Source organism: Oncorhynchus mykiss, chromosome 9 (genome assembly GCF_013265735.2).
Source record: "Oncorhynchus mykiss isolate Arlee chromosome 9, USDA_OmykA_1.1, whole genome shotgun sequence".
NCBI classification, from domain to species: Eukaryota; Metazoa; Chordata; class Actinopteri; order Salmoniformes; family Salmonidae; genus Oncorhynchus; species Oncorhynchus mykiss.
This window is the reverse complement of record NC_048573.1, coordinates 33,619,883-33,641,448: the sequence shown is the minus strand read 5'-3', so window position 1 is coordinate 33,641,448 and position 21,566 is coordinate 33,619,883. Positions and strand designations below refer to the sequence as shown.

General features: G+C 40.7%; 1 protein-coding gene across 1 annotated transcript in view; it reads right to left on the bottom strand.

The window, feature by feature from the left end:
* Positions 1-21,566, bottom strand: part of LOC110531945 (metabotropic glutamate receptor 7) — a 136,861-nt gene that overhangs the window by 44,583 nt on the left and 70,712 nt on the right. The window contains exons 2-5 of the mRNA XM_021615472.2: positions 12,603-12,819; positions 7,081-7,216; positions 1,782-1,936; positions 289-426 (exon numbers count right to left, since the gene is read on the bottom strand). Of these exons, the coding sequence (XP_021471147.2) occupies positions 289-426; positions 1,782-1,936; positions 7,081-7,216; positions 12,603-12,819 (646 nt within the window). The remainder of the gene's footprint in view (positions 1-288; positions 427-1,781; positions 1,937-7,080; positions 7,217-12,602; positions 12,820-21,566) is intronic.

Sequence of the window (21,566 nt, the reverse complement as noted above, 5' to 3'; positions counted from 1 at the left end):
AACAGCTGAACACTGCTGACATGGTGCCTTTACCCAACTGGACACAACTTTACTCTCTCAGTAGAACCAGCTATTTAAGCTATTTGCATTATGCAGTGGGCCTACACCTTCAAGTCTGCATTAAGATATGTACTACAATTCAAGTCTCTTCCTATACCTGTAGCCTTGTATAGGAGCATGACATGCATTAAAGTGCAAATGCATTACATTGGCAATGGCAATGCCCCCACCCACAAACAATCACATTAAAATACAAATACCCAAGCAAACAAATGTCTGGCTACCTACCTGTGCATTTCCTGCTGGTGTCCTCTCGTTTGGAGGAGCTGAGGAGCCTGCAGTCAAAATTTTCCTCCCAGAATTCGGCGAACCACACATTTCTGCGATTATTCTCCAGGGTGAGCGAGGTGAAGTATTCATCAAACCCTGGAGAATCGAAAAAGAAAAGAGAATTCTGAAAGAAATGAAGCAATACTTGGGAAGTGTTACTGGAGCGCTGTGCTGTACTGACTGTTAGGAGTAGTATTAGTCTCATAGCTACAGTACAACTAAACCACTTTTCATTCTATTTTGACCAATGCAGTTCCTGTGTACGACATGGATCTTTAATCTTGGAAATCACATGAATATGACAGGATGCATAATAAATAATAACAGGGTTAGTATATGAAGTCTATATGCACAGTATTTTGTTAGAAGGGCAGTACCTTGTAGGTGTCTGCATATATAGTTTCCTGGGAACGTGTATATCATCTACTGTACATGTATCACTAGCCACTTTAAACTATGGCACTTTGTTTACATACACTACATTACTCATCTCATATGTATATACTGTACTCGATACCATCTACTGCATCTTGCCTATGCCGTTCTGTACCATCACTCACTCATTCATATATCTTTATGTACATATTCTTTATCCTTTTACACTTGTGTGTATAAGGTAGTAGTTTTGGAATTGTTAGGTTAGATTACTCGTTGGTTATTACTGCAGTGTCGGAACTAGAAGCACAAGCATTTCGCTACACTCGCATTAACATCTGCTAACCATGTGTATGTGACAAATAAAATTTTATTTGATTTAGGTACATAGATTTTATCCATTAACTTTTGTGTAATACGCTTTATGCTTTGGGCATTTGTATTTATTCAAGATATATTGTACTGTGGGGGTTCTATATACGCACACTCAGGGTTTCTGACCTCACCTGTGTAATGTATTTTATGTTGCACTCTTTTTAAAAACGTATTCTACCGTGTGAAAATTAATTACTGTAATAAACAATGAAATCAAGAGATCAGCAGTAATATTAATTGATACCAAGCACAAAGACTGGCTCGATGTATCATTTCCAGCTGTGACATACCTATAGTTCTACAGTAATGTCTACACAGGTGTCTTCTTTCTCACATAGTCGGTTTTATCAGCTAAATCAGAGAGATGACTAATCATGACTGAATGACTCGGCTGATTTTCTTTTCAAAGTGACATCAATGATGCATGCTGGTTTAATATACTCCTCTTGCCTTCTGGCTCTTCCCAGACCAAGTCTTGTCCTGTCTAGACCTGTCTAATTAAAAAAATATTATTGAAAACCCACACTTCACTTGCCACCTAGTCCCCAGATTGTAATGATAAATGGCTATTATTGTAGTGACACCGAGCAGAAATGCTGGTAAAAGACCACAGTACAACAATGTGCGTTCTACTGTCTCCTACTACTGTATATAAGCCTGTGGTCATTATCGTGTGTATGGTCCATATAGTGTGTGTGTACCTTTAATAGATGAGCGTTTGGGCAGTATAGTGACTGCTCCCACAGCCACGTCCTCTAACTGGTGTATTGGGCTGCTCTTCGACCCCCAACTGTCCGATCCAATCCACAGGAAATGGCCCACCTGATTGGCTCTCCTGGTGGCATTGAGAACTCCCCTGCAAGGGCAGCCATGTGTGAATTAGGAAAAGCAGAAGGGACACATGCAATCCATTAGTGGATCCACAGCAACCTACGAAGATATATATATATATATATATATATATATATATATATATATATATACACACACACAGTGGGGCAAAAAAGTATTTAGTCAGCCACCAATTATGCAAGTTCTCCAACTTAAAAAGATGAGAGAGGCCTGTAATTTTCATCATAGGTACACTTCAACTATGACAGACAAAATTAGAAAGAAAAATCCAGAAAATCACATTGTAGGATTTGTAATTAATTTATTTGCAAATTATGGTGGAAAATAAGTATTTGGTCACCTACAAACAAGCAAGATTTCTGGCTCTCACAGACCTGTAACTTCTTCTTTAAGAGGCTCCTCTGTCCTCTACTCGTTACCTGTATTAATGGCACCTGTTTGAACTGGTTATCAGTATAAAAGACACCTGTCCACAACCTCAAACAGTCACACTCCAAACTCCACTATGGCCAAGACCAAAGAGCTGTCAAAGGACACCAGAATCAAAATTGTAGACCTGCACCAGGCTGGGAAGACTGAATCTGCAATAGGTAAGCAGCTTGGTTTGAAGAAATCAACTGTGGGAGCAATTATTAGGAAATGGAAGACATACAAGACCACTGATAATCTCCCTCGATCTGGGGCTCCACGCAAGATCTCACCCCGTGGGGTCAAAATGATCACAAGAACGGTGAGCAAAAATCCCAGAACCACACGGGGGGACCTAGTGAATGACCTGCAGAGAGCTGGGACCAAAGTAACAAAGTCTACCATCAGTAACACACTACGCCGCCAGGGACTCAAATCCTGCAGTGCCAGACGTGTCCCCCTGCTTAAGCCAGTACATGTCCAGGCCCAGCTGAAGTTTGCTAGAGAGCATTTGGATGATCCAGAAGAAGATTGGGAGAATGTCATATGGTCAGATGAAACCAAAATATTACTTTTTGGTAAAAACTCAACTCGTCGTGTTTGGAGGACAAAGAATGCTGAGTTACATCCAAAGAACACCATACCTACTGTGAAGCATGGGGGTGGAAACATCATGCTTTGGGGCTGTTTTCTGCAAAGGGACCAGGACGACTGATCCGTGTAAAGGAAAGAATGAATGGGGCCATGTATCGTGAGATTTTGAGTGAAAACATCCTTCCATCAGCAAGGGCATTGAAGATGAAACGTGGCTGGGTCTTTCAGCATGACAATGATCCCAAACACACCGCCCGGGCAACGAAGGAGTGGCTTCGTAAGAAGCATTTCAAGGTCCTGGAGTGGCCTAGCCAGTCTCCAGATCTCAACTCCATAGAAAATCTTTGGAGGGAGTTGAAAGTCCGTGTTGCCCAGCAACAGCCCCAAAACATCATTGCTCTAGAGGAGATCTGCATGGAGGAATGGGCCAAAATACCAGCAACAGTGTGTGAAAACCTTGTGAAGACTTACAGAAAACATTTGAGATAAACTTTTGTTATTGACCAAATACTTATTTTCCACCATTATTTGCAAATAAATTCATAAAAAATCCTACAATGTGATTTTTGTCTGTCATAGTTGAAGTGTACCTATGATGAAAATTACAGGCCTCTCTCATCTTTTTAAGTGGGAGAACTTGCACAATTGGTGGCTGACTAAATACTTTTTTGCCCCACTGTATATATTACATTACATTACAGAAGTTGGGTGTCATTTATATTTATTGTATATTTACACCATAGTATGTATTTATGTTCTCTGTGTTTTAAATCAATTTCTAGATATAAGATGTGAAAGCATTTTAAAGGAAAAGTTCAATACTTTCAAACTTTCAATAGGTGTGTAAGCCAGCGCATGCTTTCTGGTTCCCATTGTTCACAGGAGAAACGGCAAAGCATGCTCGCACGTAGAAAAGCATCGCTTGAGTCCAACAAAATGGAATACAACATTGCAGATAAAGTTCAGAATTATACACTCTCATGTGTACAACATCTAAAGACCTGCATCACTATATTGAGAGCTTTGCCGTTTCTAAAAGGACGTATTTAGGTCCTTTGTTCATGTTTATCCATGGCCCACATACTGCAGAACAAGCAATGAGGACGTTTATTGCTGGTAGGGTAAGTTTCTCAAAACCAAGTGATTTCACCAACAAAACAAAAAAACATTAAATTTACATAAAAAATAAGCTCTCTCAATCTCTCTCCCTCTTTGTCTTCCACACATTACCGAGGTCTCTCCCTCTTTCTTTCTCTCTGCTTAGTCTGTCTATCCATCCGTCCGTCTATTTCTTGTAGTGTTGATTATCCTCTCAAGAGACATTGTAAGACTCAGAGGCAGTGGTGGATTTAGGCATAGGCAATATGGGCAGCCACCCAGGGCGGCATCTTGCTGGGGGAGGCATGGGGCACCCCATACAAAAATATATATATACAGTGCCTTGCGAAAGTATTCGGCCCCCTTGAACTTTGCGACCTTTTGCCACATTTCAGGCTTCAAACATAAAGATATAAAACTGTATTTTTTTGTGAAGAATCAACAACAAGTGGGACACAATCATGAAGTGGAACGACATTTATTGGATATTTCAAACTTTTTTAACAAATCAAAAACTGAAAAATTGGGCGTGCAAAATTATTCAGCCCCCTTAAGTTAATACTTTGTAGCGCCACCTTTTGCTGCGATTACAGCTGTAAGTCGCTTGGGGTATGTCTCTATCAGTTTTGCACATCGAGAGATTGAATTTTTTTCCCATTCCTCCTTGCAAAACAGCTCGAGCTTAGTGAGGTTGGATGGAGAGCATTTGTGAACAGCAGTTTTCAGTTCTTTCCACAGATTCTCGATTGGATTCAGGTCTGGACTTTGACTTGGCCATTCTAACACCTGGATATGTTTATTTTTGAACCATTCCATTGTAGATTTTGCTTTATGTTTTGGATCATTGTCTTGTTGGAAGACAAATCTCCGTCCCAGTCTCAGGTCTTTTGCAGACTCCATCAGGTTTTCTTCCAGAATGGTCCTGTATTTGGCTCCATCCATCTTCCCATCAATTTTAACCATCACTGTCCCTGCTGAAGAAAAGCAGGCCCAAACCATGATGCTGCCACCACCATGTTTGACAGTGGGTATGGTGTGTTCAGGGTGATGAGCTGTGTTGCTTTTACGCCAAACATAACGTTTTGCATTGTTGCCAAAAAGTTAAATTTTGGTTTCATCTGACCAGAGCACCGTCTTCCACATCTTTGGTGTGTCTCCCAGGTGGCTTGTGGCAAACTTTAAACAACACTTTTTATGGATATCTTTAAGAAATGGCTTTCTTCTTGCCACTCTTCCATAAAGGCCAGATTTGTGCAATATAGGACTGATTTTTGTCCTATGGACAGAGTCTCCCACCTCAGCTGTAGATCTCTGCAGTTCATCCAGAGTGATCATGGGCCTCTTGGCTGCATCTCTGATCAGTCTTCTCCTTGTATGAGCTGAAAGTTTAGAGGGACGGCCAGGTCTTGGTAGATTTGCAGTGGTCTGATACTCCTTCCATTTCAATATTATCGCTTGCACAGTGCTCCTTGGGATGTTTAAAGCTTGGGAAATCTTTTTGTATCCAAATCCGGCTTTAAACTTCTTCACAACATTATCTCGGACCTGCCTGGTGTGTTCCTTGTTCTTCATGATGCTCTCTGCGCTTTTAACGGACCTCTGAGACTATCACAGTGCAGGTGCATTTATACGGAGACTTGATTACACACAGGTGGATTGTATTTATCATCATTAGTCATTTAGGTCAACATTGGATCATTCAGAGATCCTCACTGAACTTCTGGAGAGAGTTTGCTGCGCTGAAAGTAAAGGGGCTGAATAATTTTGCACGCACGCCCAATTTTTCAGTTTTTGATTTGTTAAAAAAGTTTTAAATATCCAATAAATGTCGTTCCACTTCATGATTGTGTCCCACTTGTTGTTGATTCTTCACAAAAAATACAGTTTTATATCTTTATGTTTGAAGCCTGAAATATGGCAAAAGGTCGCAAAGTTCAAGGAGGCCGAATACTTTCGCAAGGCACTGTATATATTTAAAAAATATACATATATTCCAAGTGGTGACATTTGCTCGATCGGTTTTCTATCGCTGATTTGCACATCATGTCAATAATATAATGTAACCATGTGGGCCTGTGGGTTAATTAACCTTGTCGGAGTGGGCGCCCCGATTCTAGTTGGTGAGCTAGGCAGGCTAGTGCCAGAGAAGGTCTCGCACTCAGAAGTACGAGATGGGGAGGGGGGCGGGGGTAGGTTGACCTCAGGTCTCCCCACTGGAAGCCCGAAGTAGGGGGAGCAAGGGAATCTATCAAATAGCACACTTCTAACTTTGTACAGTACTAATGCAATTAGTTGTGCAATTTAGTTTGTGTGTTTCTTGTTTGAAGTGCAATAGTGTAATAATCAGGTTCTCTTCTTCATAAATGTGTTATTTTATTTGTGTATTTGTGTGATATAGGATTTGTGCAATTTTGTTTTATTTGTGTGTTTTTTGTTATCAATATTATAATAGTGTAATACTTTGATTCACTCTTTTATTTATTTTTATATACTACAATTTGTTTATATTTGTCTTTGTTATTTCTTTGTTACTTGAGTCTTATTTTTCTATATATTTTTCTATATTTTTAAATGATTATTATGATTATGATTATGATTATTTATTTGTGTTGTTCCAAATGTCTGAATGAAAAATACAGTTAACTAACTAACTAACTAACTAACTAACTAACTAACTAACTAACTAACTAAATAGTGCAGAATGGTGCTTATTTGGGGGGAGGGGCAGAAGGGGGGGGGGGGGGGTCGCCCAGGGAGACATACAAGCTAGAACCGCCACTGCTCAAAGGTATTGTAAATGAAATAATATCTGCTACTTTGTTGTGATATTCCATATTCTCAGTTCTCCTCCTAGGCACGTTTCTGTTTGTGTTATTGGAGGCATGTTTGTGTTACAGACACCCAGTGTGTGCACACACAAAGGATCTGTCTGCGCCTCCAACCTGTCTTCAAGGTTTCTGCTATGAGATTAAAGAACTCGACTTGACATGTCATCAAAGCCCCTCAACAACATAGATGCATTTGGATGCTGTGTACTGAACTACACACCGTATGTCTTCTTCACTGGCAAAGATGATGACTGCCCGGGAGTGGTGCATATCCAGCAGATGTTGGATGGCTTTGTCATAATCCTCTAGCTTGGGGTTTTGGGGAATTTTTAAAGACTGTGCGATGCAGATCCCACCTTCAATTCAGAGAAAGAGAGAGAGAAAGAAGGAGAGCTGATGAGACTTCTGGGATTTTTACCCACAGAGACACACACAGAGGCAAACACACAAACATACACACACATATGAGAACACATACACACGGACATGCACACACTTGAAACCCTCAAGTCAAGATCGTGTTAATCCTTTCTAATGGAAATATTGTTATTGGTTATTCATCCTCGCAATAGGATCTCTGTCTTTCCAAGATAGTTGAGTGAAAAAATATACACGTACTATACATCCCATTTACATTTGAGTCATAAATGCTGTGAGCTGAGTGGTTTACAGTAAGTGGTACATCACTGGGGATGAACAACAGCATGAAAATGAACAACTGAAAGAAAAACCCTCACAAATTAATAGTGGGATCCATTTCTTAATAGAGGGCTGTGGGTGAATAATTACAGGACAACAGAAGACCAAACCAATATGAAACTGTGTCAACAGGGTAGAAGGAACACATAAATACACTTTTCACACTTTGTGACCACAGATTAAAAAGTTGTCCCTTCCCCATTGACTTTTCATTTAACGTCATTATTAGACACACCACAATGGACAGTCAACCAATCAGATCTGGAGACAGGCTACACAAACAAGGAGGATATTGATATTGACAATGAATCATGTTCAGACAGGTCAGTGCTAATGAGTTTGTACAGGATGAAAGGTACTGATTACTTCCGTGCGTCACTAAATAGGTATTAGATATTTGGCGAGCCGACCGTGACAGTCACCTCAAAGATATGGCCAAAACTTAGTTGGCAATTGTCCTTGAGGGAATATTAACAAGGGCAATCATTTAGCGTAATCCATGGTTGTCTGAATCTTAAATGAAGGGCCTGTAATATGACCTAATTTACTACTGTCAAGAGTTAAAGGTCATCTTTAAATGTCGTCCCGTAGCTCTGTGTTGTGCTGAGGAAAACACTGGTGCTGGAGGAGAGACTGCAGCCACCATTTTGTGAGAAGAAAAACAAACAATAAGTTTGACAGATTTTTTGTCATCCTCGGCACACATTCAACAGCTTATTATGTAAATATAAAAATCAAATCATATCTTATTAAACAAATACCTTAATTGCATTCCGTCCGCTGGAGCAGATGTGAGAGCATGGGCCAACCTTTTCCAGCGGTTACTGTACTCATATAGAGTAAATGGACATTATTGTGCACCTGAAGACACACCATAGTTAGAACTAGATGATGAGCGGCAGTCTGGCTTGGTCCCGAGTTAACACCCAGGCTTCTCTATCCAAACCAATTAAAATTTCTCTGACTCAAGCACTCCTAATATCAGCTAACCTTTCCAACATTGGGTTGGTTTCCCTGAGTAGACAGAGAAATGGGAGGAATCTCCTAATTGGTCATCTGCTCAGGCTCATTACTTTGATATAAACAGCTTTGAGCTTGCAGAAGAGAAACCACACCTCCATCTGTTTACTGGGCTACATCTAAAAAGAGCTCCATCTAAAGGACTCCTTCCCAGCTCTCCCTCTCTCCTCCATCGCCCTCTTACTATCCCCACAGCAGCAGCCATAGACAGAATTAGAAAATATTGCTGATTCCCAGACAATATATCTCTACAAAGACAGTTAAGATGGCTCCTGTAATCCCCATAAGTGGACAGAACAAAATTGCTGAGCTCCTTTTGTAGCTTGTTAAATGCTTGGGGATTGGGCTCTCCTGTTAAAATGAATGAAAAGTCTTCTATTGTGGTGCATCTGTGGAGCTGTAGCAGCAGAGACAGAGGCAGCAGTAGCAGCAGCCGAAGGGTCTCATAGGGACACCACTACAGCTCCATTTCAGCACCGATATTCAAAATGATTCTTCAGGGCTCTAGGGGTGCTTATGCCACTGCTACAAACAAGGTTTACTTTTTGGGAAACTGTCTATGTGCCTGTCTGTCTGTTGCTGGGTATTACATGTAATGAGGATTAATTCACCATAAAATGTAGATCTAGATTTTAGGGACAATAAGAATATGCTTGTCACTGTCACAGCGTGTATGGGAAGCAGAGGCCACACTTGAAGCTGGAAGCGGACAGAGACATGGGTCATGGCAGACAGCCACTGATGAAGATAAGCAGCTTTTTGAGTGGTTTTCCTTTCTGAGCACCAGGCTTGAACATGCTGTGAGGACTAGACTGCCCCGAAGGCTGTAGACTGGCTGTGTGCTGTGCAGCCAAGGCTAAATTATTGAATGGCTTGCAGAATTCCTCGTCAGTCGGCCAAGATGGGAAAACCAGGCAGAGCCATCAGAGCCAGAAGTCTACTGCCAGAACTCTGTGCTGTGGGTCTGAGTGCCTTCACCTGCCACTGGCAGAGTGTCTTATCTCTGGGCATGAAAGAGAGAGAGCTCTCCATTCACACAGCAGACAATGGAATAAAGAGTAGTGCAATGTCTCTTTTGGAGAAGGAATTTATAACTCAGAGATAAATGCAGGGGATATCATAGAGTGGAGTGTTTTACTCCTCACACTGCTTTATGTGGCAAATTCAAATCTTACATATAGGAGATTCTAAGTATTAGTTTTTTTGTGAAATTAGAATCCTATGACATTTCAATGTGCACAATACTTAATTTCTATTATGATGGACCTACTGGTTGGTATCTACATTAAACATCCTCCCCCCATTCCCCCATTCCCCCCATCCTCCCCCCAATGCTCTACATTTCCCAGTTTGGTTAATATATCACAGATAAAATAATGATTTAATTCATCAGGCTTCTGCTAGGTCTGGGCTTCGTGCCACAGGTTGTGTGCCGCATTAACAGCTTCAAGTATTCATCCCCATATCCCAAAATGGGGGGGGGGGGGTTTAGATCGTGGCTTTTCAGGAAACTCCCCTGAAATCAGGGAGGTTCCTAAAGGACTCAACATCCTCCCTACCCATTTTGCTCTGACCCCACCGCCCCTCCCGCAGAACTACCCCACCCCCGAGGGGGATCCATAATTCTCCAATTATATTTATCACCTCCAGAGCAGAGGCAGAACTACTACAGGCTCCCTCCACTACCACTTTCCCCCCAATGAAGCTCCTCCCAATGCATCTCAAGTGGGAGCCCTGCAGGAATGGAATGCCATTCCTACTGTGTACATGTGAGCCCCTTCCTTCATTCCTTCCTGATACCATATTCCATTCCACTGTCATGTTCACCCTAGAAGAGAGATGGGATGGCTGCAGGAGCACACTGTTCCAGTTTAAAAGGCTCATCTTACGAGAACACATCAAGCTTTTGGTCAAATACTGAGGGCAAGCCAGTGAAGTCACGTCTCACTGCAATATATTCAGAGTGTAAATTGACAGGTTTTCTCAGTTCAAATAAGTGACATGAAAACACGTCTGTGGCAGCATACTGCAATTCATTTAAGAGTGATGTCTGTGGGAGTATCTACTCCTCAAACAGGCTTGCATGAGTCTGTTTATCAAAGAGGAAAAACAAACTCCATTGCTCCAGACCCAAGCCAAGGAAAACTAGATGAATCTTCCCTTGCTACACTTCTAAAGAAAAGACAACTCATTCGCATAACTTAGCGTAGCAGCAGTAGAAAGACATCTGAGATGAGTCCCCGCGTCCATTTTTCAGGGGAAACGGAAGTTAGAATGAAAAAACTGTACATCGGTTACGAGGAGAGTGCATTCGCATGGAACTGAGAGGGTGGAAGACTACCCAAACAAGGGGGAAAGAGGAGAGTGGAAAACAGAAGAGATCAATACGAGCTGACCATCAATCTAGTCTCTACTCAGGGTAATGGGCGGCCATATCGCATTAGTCCGGTGGATGCTTGAAGTGGTGAAGCGAGAATGCTACTAATGCATCTGACATTTCACTCTCACCAAAAGAATAAGGAGCCCACAAAACATCTCATGGCCCTACAGATCAACTCAAACAATATACTGTCGTGTATTTAGGTCTGAATGTTGTTGTTGTTGTTTCTATGGCACCACTGCTGCTTCAGTACAGATACAGTATGTTGCTTGCCGCAAGTGATCCTGCAACTAGCCCATTCTTTGATGTTATAAATATACAGAGTTATGTCATAATCTTAATAAATTATTGTATTCAAATCACAATGCCTAGAGCGTGCAAGGGCTTCCATTGAAGTAAATGATTCCTATTTGATTTGTATGGGAATACAGAACATTCCCTGACTGCAGCTCAATTGTAATGTATGAGTCAACAATAACAGCAATATTCTATCATTTCTAACCCCCTTGTCTGTGATATTTTTAAATTCAAGACAATAACATCAATAACATAATTTTGCCGACTCTATGCTGAGACACAAACACCAGTGAAGGAAATACAACGGAGAGAAAACAATCTGGTAGCTGCAGACCCACCGTGTGCATTGGAGGATGTAACAAGCTGAAATATAAACCCAGCCAAAATAACCCACTAAATCATCCAGACTTTTCTTCCCAATTCCATCTCAGTGTTCTACAGAGGCTCCTCCTGCAGCTGTTCTCTCCAGTGCCACAGCAGCCTCTTAAAGTTTTAATGAGTGATCAGACTACACATGAACGTGCACAGATTAAATATTCATGTCCGCTGGACTTCTGATCATCGCCCATGGGATATCGTTAGCTCTCTCCCTTTCAGAGGTTGGCATACACTAGCATCACTCCTCGGTACCAAAGTTCGGAGATTGGTCGACAGGGATCTAGCTAGTAGGTGCAAATTACAGGAAATTGATTGGGATCTGTAGAGATCAAGATGAGAATCAGGAAGTAACCTTGGTTCCCTTGGTACAGCACTATTGCCAGGGGAGGAGTTGTATGAATGCTGAACCGTGGATCATGGAGTGTAATTTCTTAGGCCAGATTATGAAATATGTAATCCTTTCTTAAAGCAGCACCTGTCACTTGGATGGAAATGGAATTGAGAGTTAACCCACACAACGAATATTGCCAGCACCCACAGAACAAACTCTTATATTGTTAGAACATATTTTACCCTAGGACATTCACAGAACTGAATGTCACTCACAGAGCTAGAAGTCACTATGTTAATTGTTGTCAAGCTAATTAATACTTCTTAATTTATTACAAAATATAATTGCCAGCATGGCATTTACAGCAAATTGTAGGTCCATAGTGATCCTAGATGGACAAAACAGCCTCCCCCTCACCCCCCGCCCCCCTCTCCTCTCCAGACTTTCAGTGTACTGCCCATCTCAAAACACTCACCTGTCGGTATGGGACCCTGGGTAAAAAAGGCTTAAAGAGGAACAACACTGCTCTAACTGTAATTGACGGCTACAGCACTTTGAGAAATAAATCCAAAACTAAATCGTGCCATAGTATCTTATCATTTACAGTAACATTTCCACTACTACTTCCATAACTCACCAGCCTCCTTGGAGATCTGTTGGAAGGTTTCCACACCCTTCTCTCCGTAGCTGCCCTCAGAGGCCACGGTGGACACATAGGTCCAGCCCAGGGCTCTGATGATGTCCACCATGGCTTGGACTTGGAATGAGTCTGGAGGAACCACCCGAGAGAAGAAGTCATAGCGCCTGTCATCACTCAGCTCCGGGGCCGTGGAGGCGTAGCTGATCTGAGGGATCTGATTGGAGGACAGAGAGGAAGTGATGTTTACTCCTCTATTGTTTAAGAGGGTGCAGCAACAGTATACATTATTCAACCCTATTCATTATATTTCTGTCTGCAACGTTCTGAATATTTTACCTCACTAAATACGCCTGACTAAATACACTTATTATTGGTGGTAGATGACGTGGGTTCCAAACAGACAGACAGTGAAAACCACTTTGAGACCTAGTAAAAAGCACTGTATAAAAGCAATTCATTATCATCATTATTACTATTAAGCTATTTATCATCATTTGAGATGTTCCCGGTTCCCTACAATTATCACAGACAGCTTGGCTCATCAAACCTCCGGTTGACTTTACAGGTGACATGTAGCTAATTGAAATATCATGTGAAAAGAAAGGACATAACCCAGACACTTGCCGTGTCCGAATACCCATACTTGCGTCCTAAATACTCACGTTTAAGTATGCGAAAAAAAATCAGTTTAATAGTATGCAACATTTAGAAAATCAAGTATACTTTATATGCCCGGATGTCATACTCTTTTCGGCTTTGACAACAGCTGATCAATTAAAATGGGGATGCACTACCGAAATCAACCAATAACAGAAAACTACGCAATCGCGCATGACGAATTCTCAGTATGTGAAAATGTAGTATGTGAATTTTCAAAAATCTAGTATGGTTTAAATGCCAGAATGTTATACTCATTTAGGCTCTTCTTCTATTAGAATTTGATGCACACATTTGCATAATGCATTGGAAGAGGTGGGCTTCCAGTGATAGGCCCTAGCTCTTTTCAAGTAGCCAAACCTGAAGTAGGCTACTAGCTTCTGCGGTAGTGTTCAAATGTAGGCTAAATAGTTATTGTTCTCCTTAAAATGATCATGAGTATTGCATCGTAGGCTACTGTACATCTTTGAAAACAGAAGTCTTTTTTTTTTCAAAGTGGATCTCTGTTTTCTCATTGAAAAGTGTTTTTATTCTCTTGGCCTTCGTCAGAGATTTGAAACAAAATACTGCACAGTCTTTTATTTCTGAATGTGTCGGCACCTGGGACTTTGGATGTGGATATGGATTGTTAAAGTTTTGTAGTACAGGATACCTATTGAATTATTTAATGTATGGATCAAACCTAAGCAGTCACTCTGTTCTCGTTACCAAAGATCAGTGCTTTAGTTTATTATGTACAGTAGCTATCCAGCGGTTCTGAATTTGCGATCCACTCGACTGTCCACGTGTTTCTGTGCAATAGCCTTTTGATTTGAACATTTAAACGTTTTGGTGAGTGCACTGACTATTTGATGTAAATTATACATGTTAGAGCACTTTGGTTCCATTAATAAATATTTTGAAATGTAACCAAATTACCTGTTTCTGTCTTCAGTCTGTTGTAAATTGGCTACAGTATTGGTTGAATGTGATAGTCTGACTATAACTAGCCTATAGGCCTATGACTCCATTCCTTCTCAGAGTTTAGAGAAATTCATTGAATTGTAAATGAGCGATCAAGCTGGTTATTGTGGTACATGTCTGTTGATTTTGGAAAAACCCACCCGCACTCGGCCCCGCCCCACCTACTCAGGCAGTCAGGCCGTGGCATACTGCATACTTTTTTACAAAACGGTACGTGCTAAATAGTTTGCGACGATGAGTACATAGTATGCACTTTAAGTATGTATACGCCAGTATGAGTATTCGGGAAATGGAGACTGTTATCTCCTTATCTATACTCACCCCTCCTCACCGGTCCACAGTGGAATCATGATAATAATGAGTGTTCAGCAGCTACCTTGCATCACTCAGGTGGGCTGAGAGCAACACATTGATGTGGTTGTGTTACCCCATCACACCATCTAACCTAAGCCACTGTATGAATGCCATCCATTCTCATTAGGCTGACCAGAAGCAGCTGGACACTGGGAAAACAGGAGAATGAGGACACAGCAGCCCACTAATTGGGATTCCACAGCCCTGCCTCACACAGCACTGAGTGTGAGATATAGTTGGATCCACAACTCAAAGGGGGTCAACTACATGAAGCAGACAAATAGGGGAACGGGAGGTCATGTTCAAGATAACTTAGTAAGTGTTGAATGGCCAAACGTACACGGAAGTACAAAATCAGTTGTAGTTGTAAGTCAATTACACAAATTCATAGGAAGGAATTCTGTCAGATGTTAGTAGCTGAACCACTTCAGCACTCGCCAGAATTGAGTGTTCTAGGTCAAAAGGATGAGAAGGCAAAGTAATGGGAAAAGCGAACAAAAAATATTTGCATTTAAAACACACGTGGGCTCACACACATCATCTCTCTCTCACCTTATTCCTCTCTCTCTCTCTCTCTCTCTCTCTCTCTCTCTCTCTCCAAAAGTATCTATTTTCAGTGTTTGATAGGATCTGTATCTCATCAATGTTGTTGTTGTTATAATGTGATGCTCTCTGGCTCCCCAAAGGTCTTATATAGGTCTGATAGATTGTTGAGTCAGATCCCATCTTTCAGGAACAGGGCTTGAAAAAAATAATGTTTTCTCTCCTGAGCTTTTTGCTGCAGGGAACGATTTAAGAATCAGAAAGAAGGTTGTGTGTTATTTCGGGAGCACAACCTTGATTTCCTCCATATCTCTTGGCCTGTTGATATAATTATTCCACACCACTTATTCTGGGTCTAGGAATGTGTTAATCATTCCATCGCAATAATTTACTTTTCCAGAGCATGCTTTTTAATTAGCACTTTGACCTCCCTCTGAATAAAAGGGCTAAACCTTGAATCAGTAAATTCATGAAAGTGAGACAAAGAGCTTCCCACATTACTACTTCTATGAGACGCAGTGGGTATAAACGGTCTGTGATTAGGATTTCACACCTTTGCACCTCTCTCTGCGCCAGCTAATGGACTACAAATTAAGCGAGATGCCTGTTTGTAATAAAAACAATTGTTAATGGTTTTAAAAACAATTATTATACACGCAACAGTTGGACAATGGATGTAGAGACTTCAGACATTTTGAATTGTATAATCCATCAAATATTGACAGAATCATTATTAAAGCATACATTTTTTTTTTTGTTAATGCCATGGATAAATAATGGAGTTCAGGGATTTTGGTGGGAATTCAGGTATTATATTTACTGTAACATTTCAAATGTGTTCTTAGAATGCACTCATATATACATTTTCTAATGGTATCAGGTGTTCTTTGAATGTTTTGTGTTTAAATGAAGAAAATAATGTGTCCCTCATTTGCATCAATACACTGGCTGGATTTACATATAAAGACATTAAACAAAAAGGGGTGGAACACATGCTCTGTCTTGGCCCACAGTACCAGCACTCACCTGCACTGTCTAGGCTGCTTCATTAATTACTGTTGTTGTCATGTTCTGTTGAATAATTCAACAAGTGTGCCAATAGCAGGATACCCTAAGATCAAAAATCAACATGCTTGGCTCTAGATTACACACAACACATCTACAGTATATATACTTTACATTGTCTGCGTTGATCAGACATAATATCACTATAATCTGAGTGCTAATTTGCCGAAGTTGCTTTCATTTCAGCGCATCTTTAAACATTTCAACTGTATTAAATGATTACATTTTTAAATTTCACAAAAAAACGACCACCCATCAAATTAAAGCTATCTTTCTTCTCTTTCGTGTGATGCTAGTATTGAGATGATGCGTTAAATCACAGATGAAGCTTTAGCACACCCTGACCATAGTTTGCTTTGTATGTTTCTATGTTTTGGTTGGTCAGGGTGTGATCTGAGTGGGCATTCAATGTTGCATGTCTTGTTTGTCTATTTCTATGTCTGGCCTGATATGGTTCTCAATCAGAGGCAGGTGTTAGTCATTGTCTCTGATTTGGAACCATATTTAGGTAGCCTGGGTTTCACTGTGTGTTTGTGGGTGATTGTTCCTGTCTCTGTGTTTGCACCAGATAGGACTGTTTTTAGGTTTTTGCACGTTTGTTGTTTTTGTTAGTTATTTCATGTATAGTGTCTTTAGAAATTAAAGAACATGAATAACCACCACGCTGCATTTTGGTCCGCTTCTCCTTCACCTAAAGAAAACCGTTACAGACAATGTATTCCATTGTGTCCATTTTGGCCATTACTGAAATGTGTTTGACAGGTCATTACAGTATTTCTGAGGTCATAACAACGAAAAAAACGACAGGCACAAGCAAGAGTATAAAAGAGTTGCAAAAGTTAAATTAAAGCAATCAATTCAGCAAGATCTAAGTGACAAGATGGCTGAAAAAGAGAGATCTTCATATAGGCGGGGCATGCGCGTTGGTAAATGTACATCTACTGTGTGAAATAGTGGGATTCAATTACAATCATTTGGAGCATTAGTACTTCCTCCTCCGTGTATCATAGGAGCAAAATATAAACTTGTATTATGCTTGTCACTATTCTGCTTCATCAAGTCAAGCAGATTTTCTTTAACAATACGCTTTGTAACTCTCCCATTGATCAGACTGTTCTGAGCACTCTTTCTATTAGAGGTGTTTTCAATAGACTTTGCATTCTCAATTTTGCATCCGTCTCCAACTTCCCATAAATTACCTGCACAACCAATAGAAAATAAACAGCCTACTCTAAAATACTCAATCCACGTCTGACTGTGATAAGATGACTCATAGGGTCTCTACAGTACAGTTGACCCTGTTGCACATAACAATGCATAATCACATTTCTCCATTCTCTCAGTCCCACCAGAGATAAGGTAGTGTAGAGATTGCCTCCCATGCAGGCAGTTTAGACCAGGGGTGGGCAACTCTGTTCCTGGAGACACGCAGGCACTGCAGGATTTTGTTCCAGCTCAGCACCACACAGGGCCAACTGAGCTAATTGATCAATTCAGTGATTGCCTACATTCAACTCACCTGGTCTTCCAGGTTGGTTAGAACAAAAACATGAAGTGCCTGCGACACTCTAGGTCTAGGGTTGCCTACCCCTGGTCTAGACCATAACCCAAGCACAATTAACATCTAAATGAATTGAACATGAGAATTTGAACTCAGGCCCAGAAGCGAGGAAAAAAAGAAGATTAACAATGCCCCCTTTTCAGCATCACAATTACCCCGAGCTGATGTCATCTGCACTGTGGATCAGAGTTAGGATTGCTATGGGTAATCGCTTGGCTTGCTCTTAAATGTATCTTGGCTGACAGGATCAATGAAAGGAAAACACAGAAGTCTGTTATAGGGAACACTTTTATTGATTTACCAACGCAAAGTGCTGCCTACCTCTCTGAATAAGAATCTAAAAAGAGAAAAGGAAGGGTGAGGAGAGAGGGGGTAGCTGAGGGCTGAGAGAGGGTGAGCTGAAAGCGAGATAAAGTGGGAGAGAGCTGGGAGTGAAAACGAAGCAAAGAGAGAAAGAGCAAAAGAGAGAGGGAGAGCTGAGAACGGTGCGACAGGTACAGAAGAGATGGAAATAAAGGAAGAGAGAGGTCCAATCGGCTTACTGACATTAAATGAGATTTTTCAACCGGCGTGTTTATAAGGAAAGGTGACTAAGTGGGGTTACTGTGTAAAGGTTAGACCCGTTTACTTCAGAAGGAATGTGGTGTGAAGTAAATTAGTGCGGCTTGCCCTTTCCACTGTTATTTCACATACTGCTGGCAACAAAGCAACGATGTGGACATTTCTAAAGACTTTAGCGGTTACGTTGGGAAAACATTTGTATTGACTGAATATAGAGTCACATCCAGAATTATTGGCATCCTTGATAAAGATACTGTACAGAATACTGAACAGCTGCTACAGAAACATGCTCCACTGAGCCGTTCTGGTTCACACAAGCCAGATAAAGATAAAGATCAGCAAAGAAAACTGTATAAAATAAATCATACAAATTCTGAACTATATCATATGCTCCTAAAATTGGTGAATTATAGTATTTTACATTAATGCAATTTGCTCAGAGAAAGATATCATTTTGGTGTTAAAACTATTGCCACTTGCAAGGAAAACAGCACAGCCTTTTTCTAATATGTTTTATTAGATTGAAGAACACAGTGGGAGGGATCTTAGAACAGTCCTTCATACAAAATCTTTCGGTCTGCTCGTATGGACTGCCCACTTCAATTAAAACCATCAACGGGGTTCAAGTCTGGAGGCTGAGATGACCATTGCAAAATGTAGATTTTTTGGGGGGCAATTAGCAATTTCTTTGTGGATTTTGATGTGGGCTTGAGGTTATTATCTTGCTTGAAGGTTACCATAACAAAGGCTCCAGAACCAGTGGAAGCAAAACATCCCAATTAGAGTGCCTTGCAAAAGTATTCATCCCCCTTTGTGTTTTTCCTATTTTGTTGCATTACAACCTGTAATTTAAATTTATTTTTATTTGGATTTCATGTAATGGACATACACAAAATAGTCCAAATATGGCACCACAACAAACCTGCCAAGACAGGGCCGCCCACTTAAACTCAAGAACCAGGCAAGGAGGGCATTAATCAGAGAGGCAACAAAGAGACCAAAGATAACTCTGAAGGAGCTGCAAAGCTCTACAGTGGAGATTGGAGTATCTGTCCATAGGACCACTTTAAGCCGTACACTCCACAGAGCTGGGCTTTATGGAAGAGTGCCAGAAAAAAGCCATTGTGTAAAAGAAAAAAATAAGTAAACATGTGGGAGACTCCCCAAACATATGGAAGAAGGTACTCTGGTAAGATGAGACTAAAATTGAGCATTTACACAGGGAAATTCTTGAGGGAAACCTGTTTCAGTCTTCCAGAGATGAAGGTGTCACGCTCTGATGTGTTTCACCTGCTCCTGTGATTGTCTCCATCCCCTCTAGTTGTAGCTTATTTTCCCCAGTGTATTTATCCCTGTGTTTCCTGTCTCTCTGTGCCAGTTTGTCTTGCATGTTAGTCAAGTCAACCAGCGTGTTTTTCCCATACTCCTTTTGCTATTCTCTTTTTGATAGTCTTCCTGGTTTTCACCCCTGACTGACTCTGGAATACTTTCCCGCCTGCCTGATCATCCTGCCTGCCCTGACCTTGATTCTGCCTGCCCTTCTGTACCTTTTGGACTCTGAACTGGTTCTGACCCTTTTGCCTGTCCATGACCCTTCTTTTGCCTTACCCTACTGGATTAATAAATATTGTAAGACTCCAACCATCTGCCTCCTGTGTCTGCATCTGGGTCTCGCCTTGTGTCATGATAGGAGGTTCACCTTCCAGCAGGACAACGACCTTAAGCATACTGCTAAAGCAACACTCAGGTGGTTTAAGGGGAAACATTTAAATGTCTTGGAATGGCCTAGTCAAAGCCCAGACCTCAATCCAATTGAGAATCTGTGGTATGACTTAAAGATTGCTGTACACCAGCGGAACCCATCAACCTTGAGGGAGCTGAAGCAGTTTTGCCTTAAAGAATGGGCAAAAATCCCACTGGCTAGATGTGCCAAGCTTAAAGAGACATACCCCAAGAGACTTGCAGCTGTAATTGCTGCAAAATGTGGCTCTACAAAGTATTGACTTTGGAGGGGTGAATAGTTATGCACGCTGAAGTTTCCATTTTTTTTCTTATTTCTTGTTTGTTTCACAATAAAAAATATTTTGCATCTTCAAGGTAGGCATGTTGTGTAAATCAAATGATACAACCCCCATCCCCCCCAAAAATCTATTTTAATTCCAGGTTGTAAGGCAACAAAATTGGAAAAATACCACGGGGGGTGAATACTTTCGCAAGCCACTGTACATCAAAGATCCACCACCATATTTTACAGTACGCTATTGTCTGCATAGGCATCCTTCTTTCGACGCCAAACCCACCACTGGTGAATGTGTGGCAAAAGAGCTCTATTTTCAATTTTATTTGATCATAGCACCGGTTCCAATCCAAGTGCCAATGCCATTTTGCAAACTCATTGCGTTTACATTTGCTGGTTGCTCGCAATAAAGATTTTTTTCTGGCAACCCTTCCAAAGGGCCTATTGGAATGGTGGTTGTGTTTATTTATTCATTTGGAGACTTGGTGACCCATAGGGCGGCGCACAATTGGCCCAGCGTCATCCGGGTTCGGCCGTCACTGTAAATAAGAATTTGTTCTTAACTGACTTGCTAGTTAAATTAAAGGTTAAATAAGATTAAACAAAGTTCTGTATTTCTCCTACTTGGGCAGTTGGATTTTTCTTCTACTCCTTAATTGCTGCCCTGATAGTGGTATTCCGGGTTAAAAATGTTAAAAAATGTATTCATTGCCTGATTTATGAAAATAAACAGGATTTGAAGATTTGTCTCTTTGTTTGTGAGTTCTTTGCCTTTTCCCATGTTGATGAATGACAAAGGGATTTTATAGGAAGCCATGGAAGGCCACAATACAGTTCCTTAAGCTGAGGTTCATTTTAAAAAGTAGAACGCTCATGCAGATGTCATTTTATTTTTAAGAATCTTTTGACACCTATCTTTTTGAGAGAAAAAACAACATTACTTTTATTAAACAAAATGTATTTCCCTGAGCAATTGTATTAATATAAAATTCTATAATTTTCCAATTTTTGTAAGCATAAGATATAGCTCAGAATTTGTATTATTTATTGCATTTATTGCATCTTTTTTGCTCATCTTTATGAAGGGTACAACTCATTTTGGGTGGCTGTATAGATAAGAACATTAATTTTGAGCTAGGGGAGGGATGTTTATTTTCTATTTTTAAAAATGTATCAATTCGTGCACTTGACTTGTGTGTCTTCAATGTGCCTATTGCTCATTCTCTCTCATGCCTAGCGC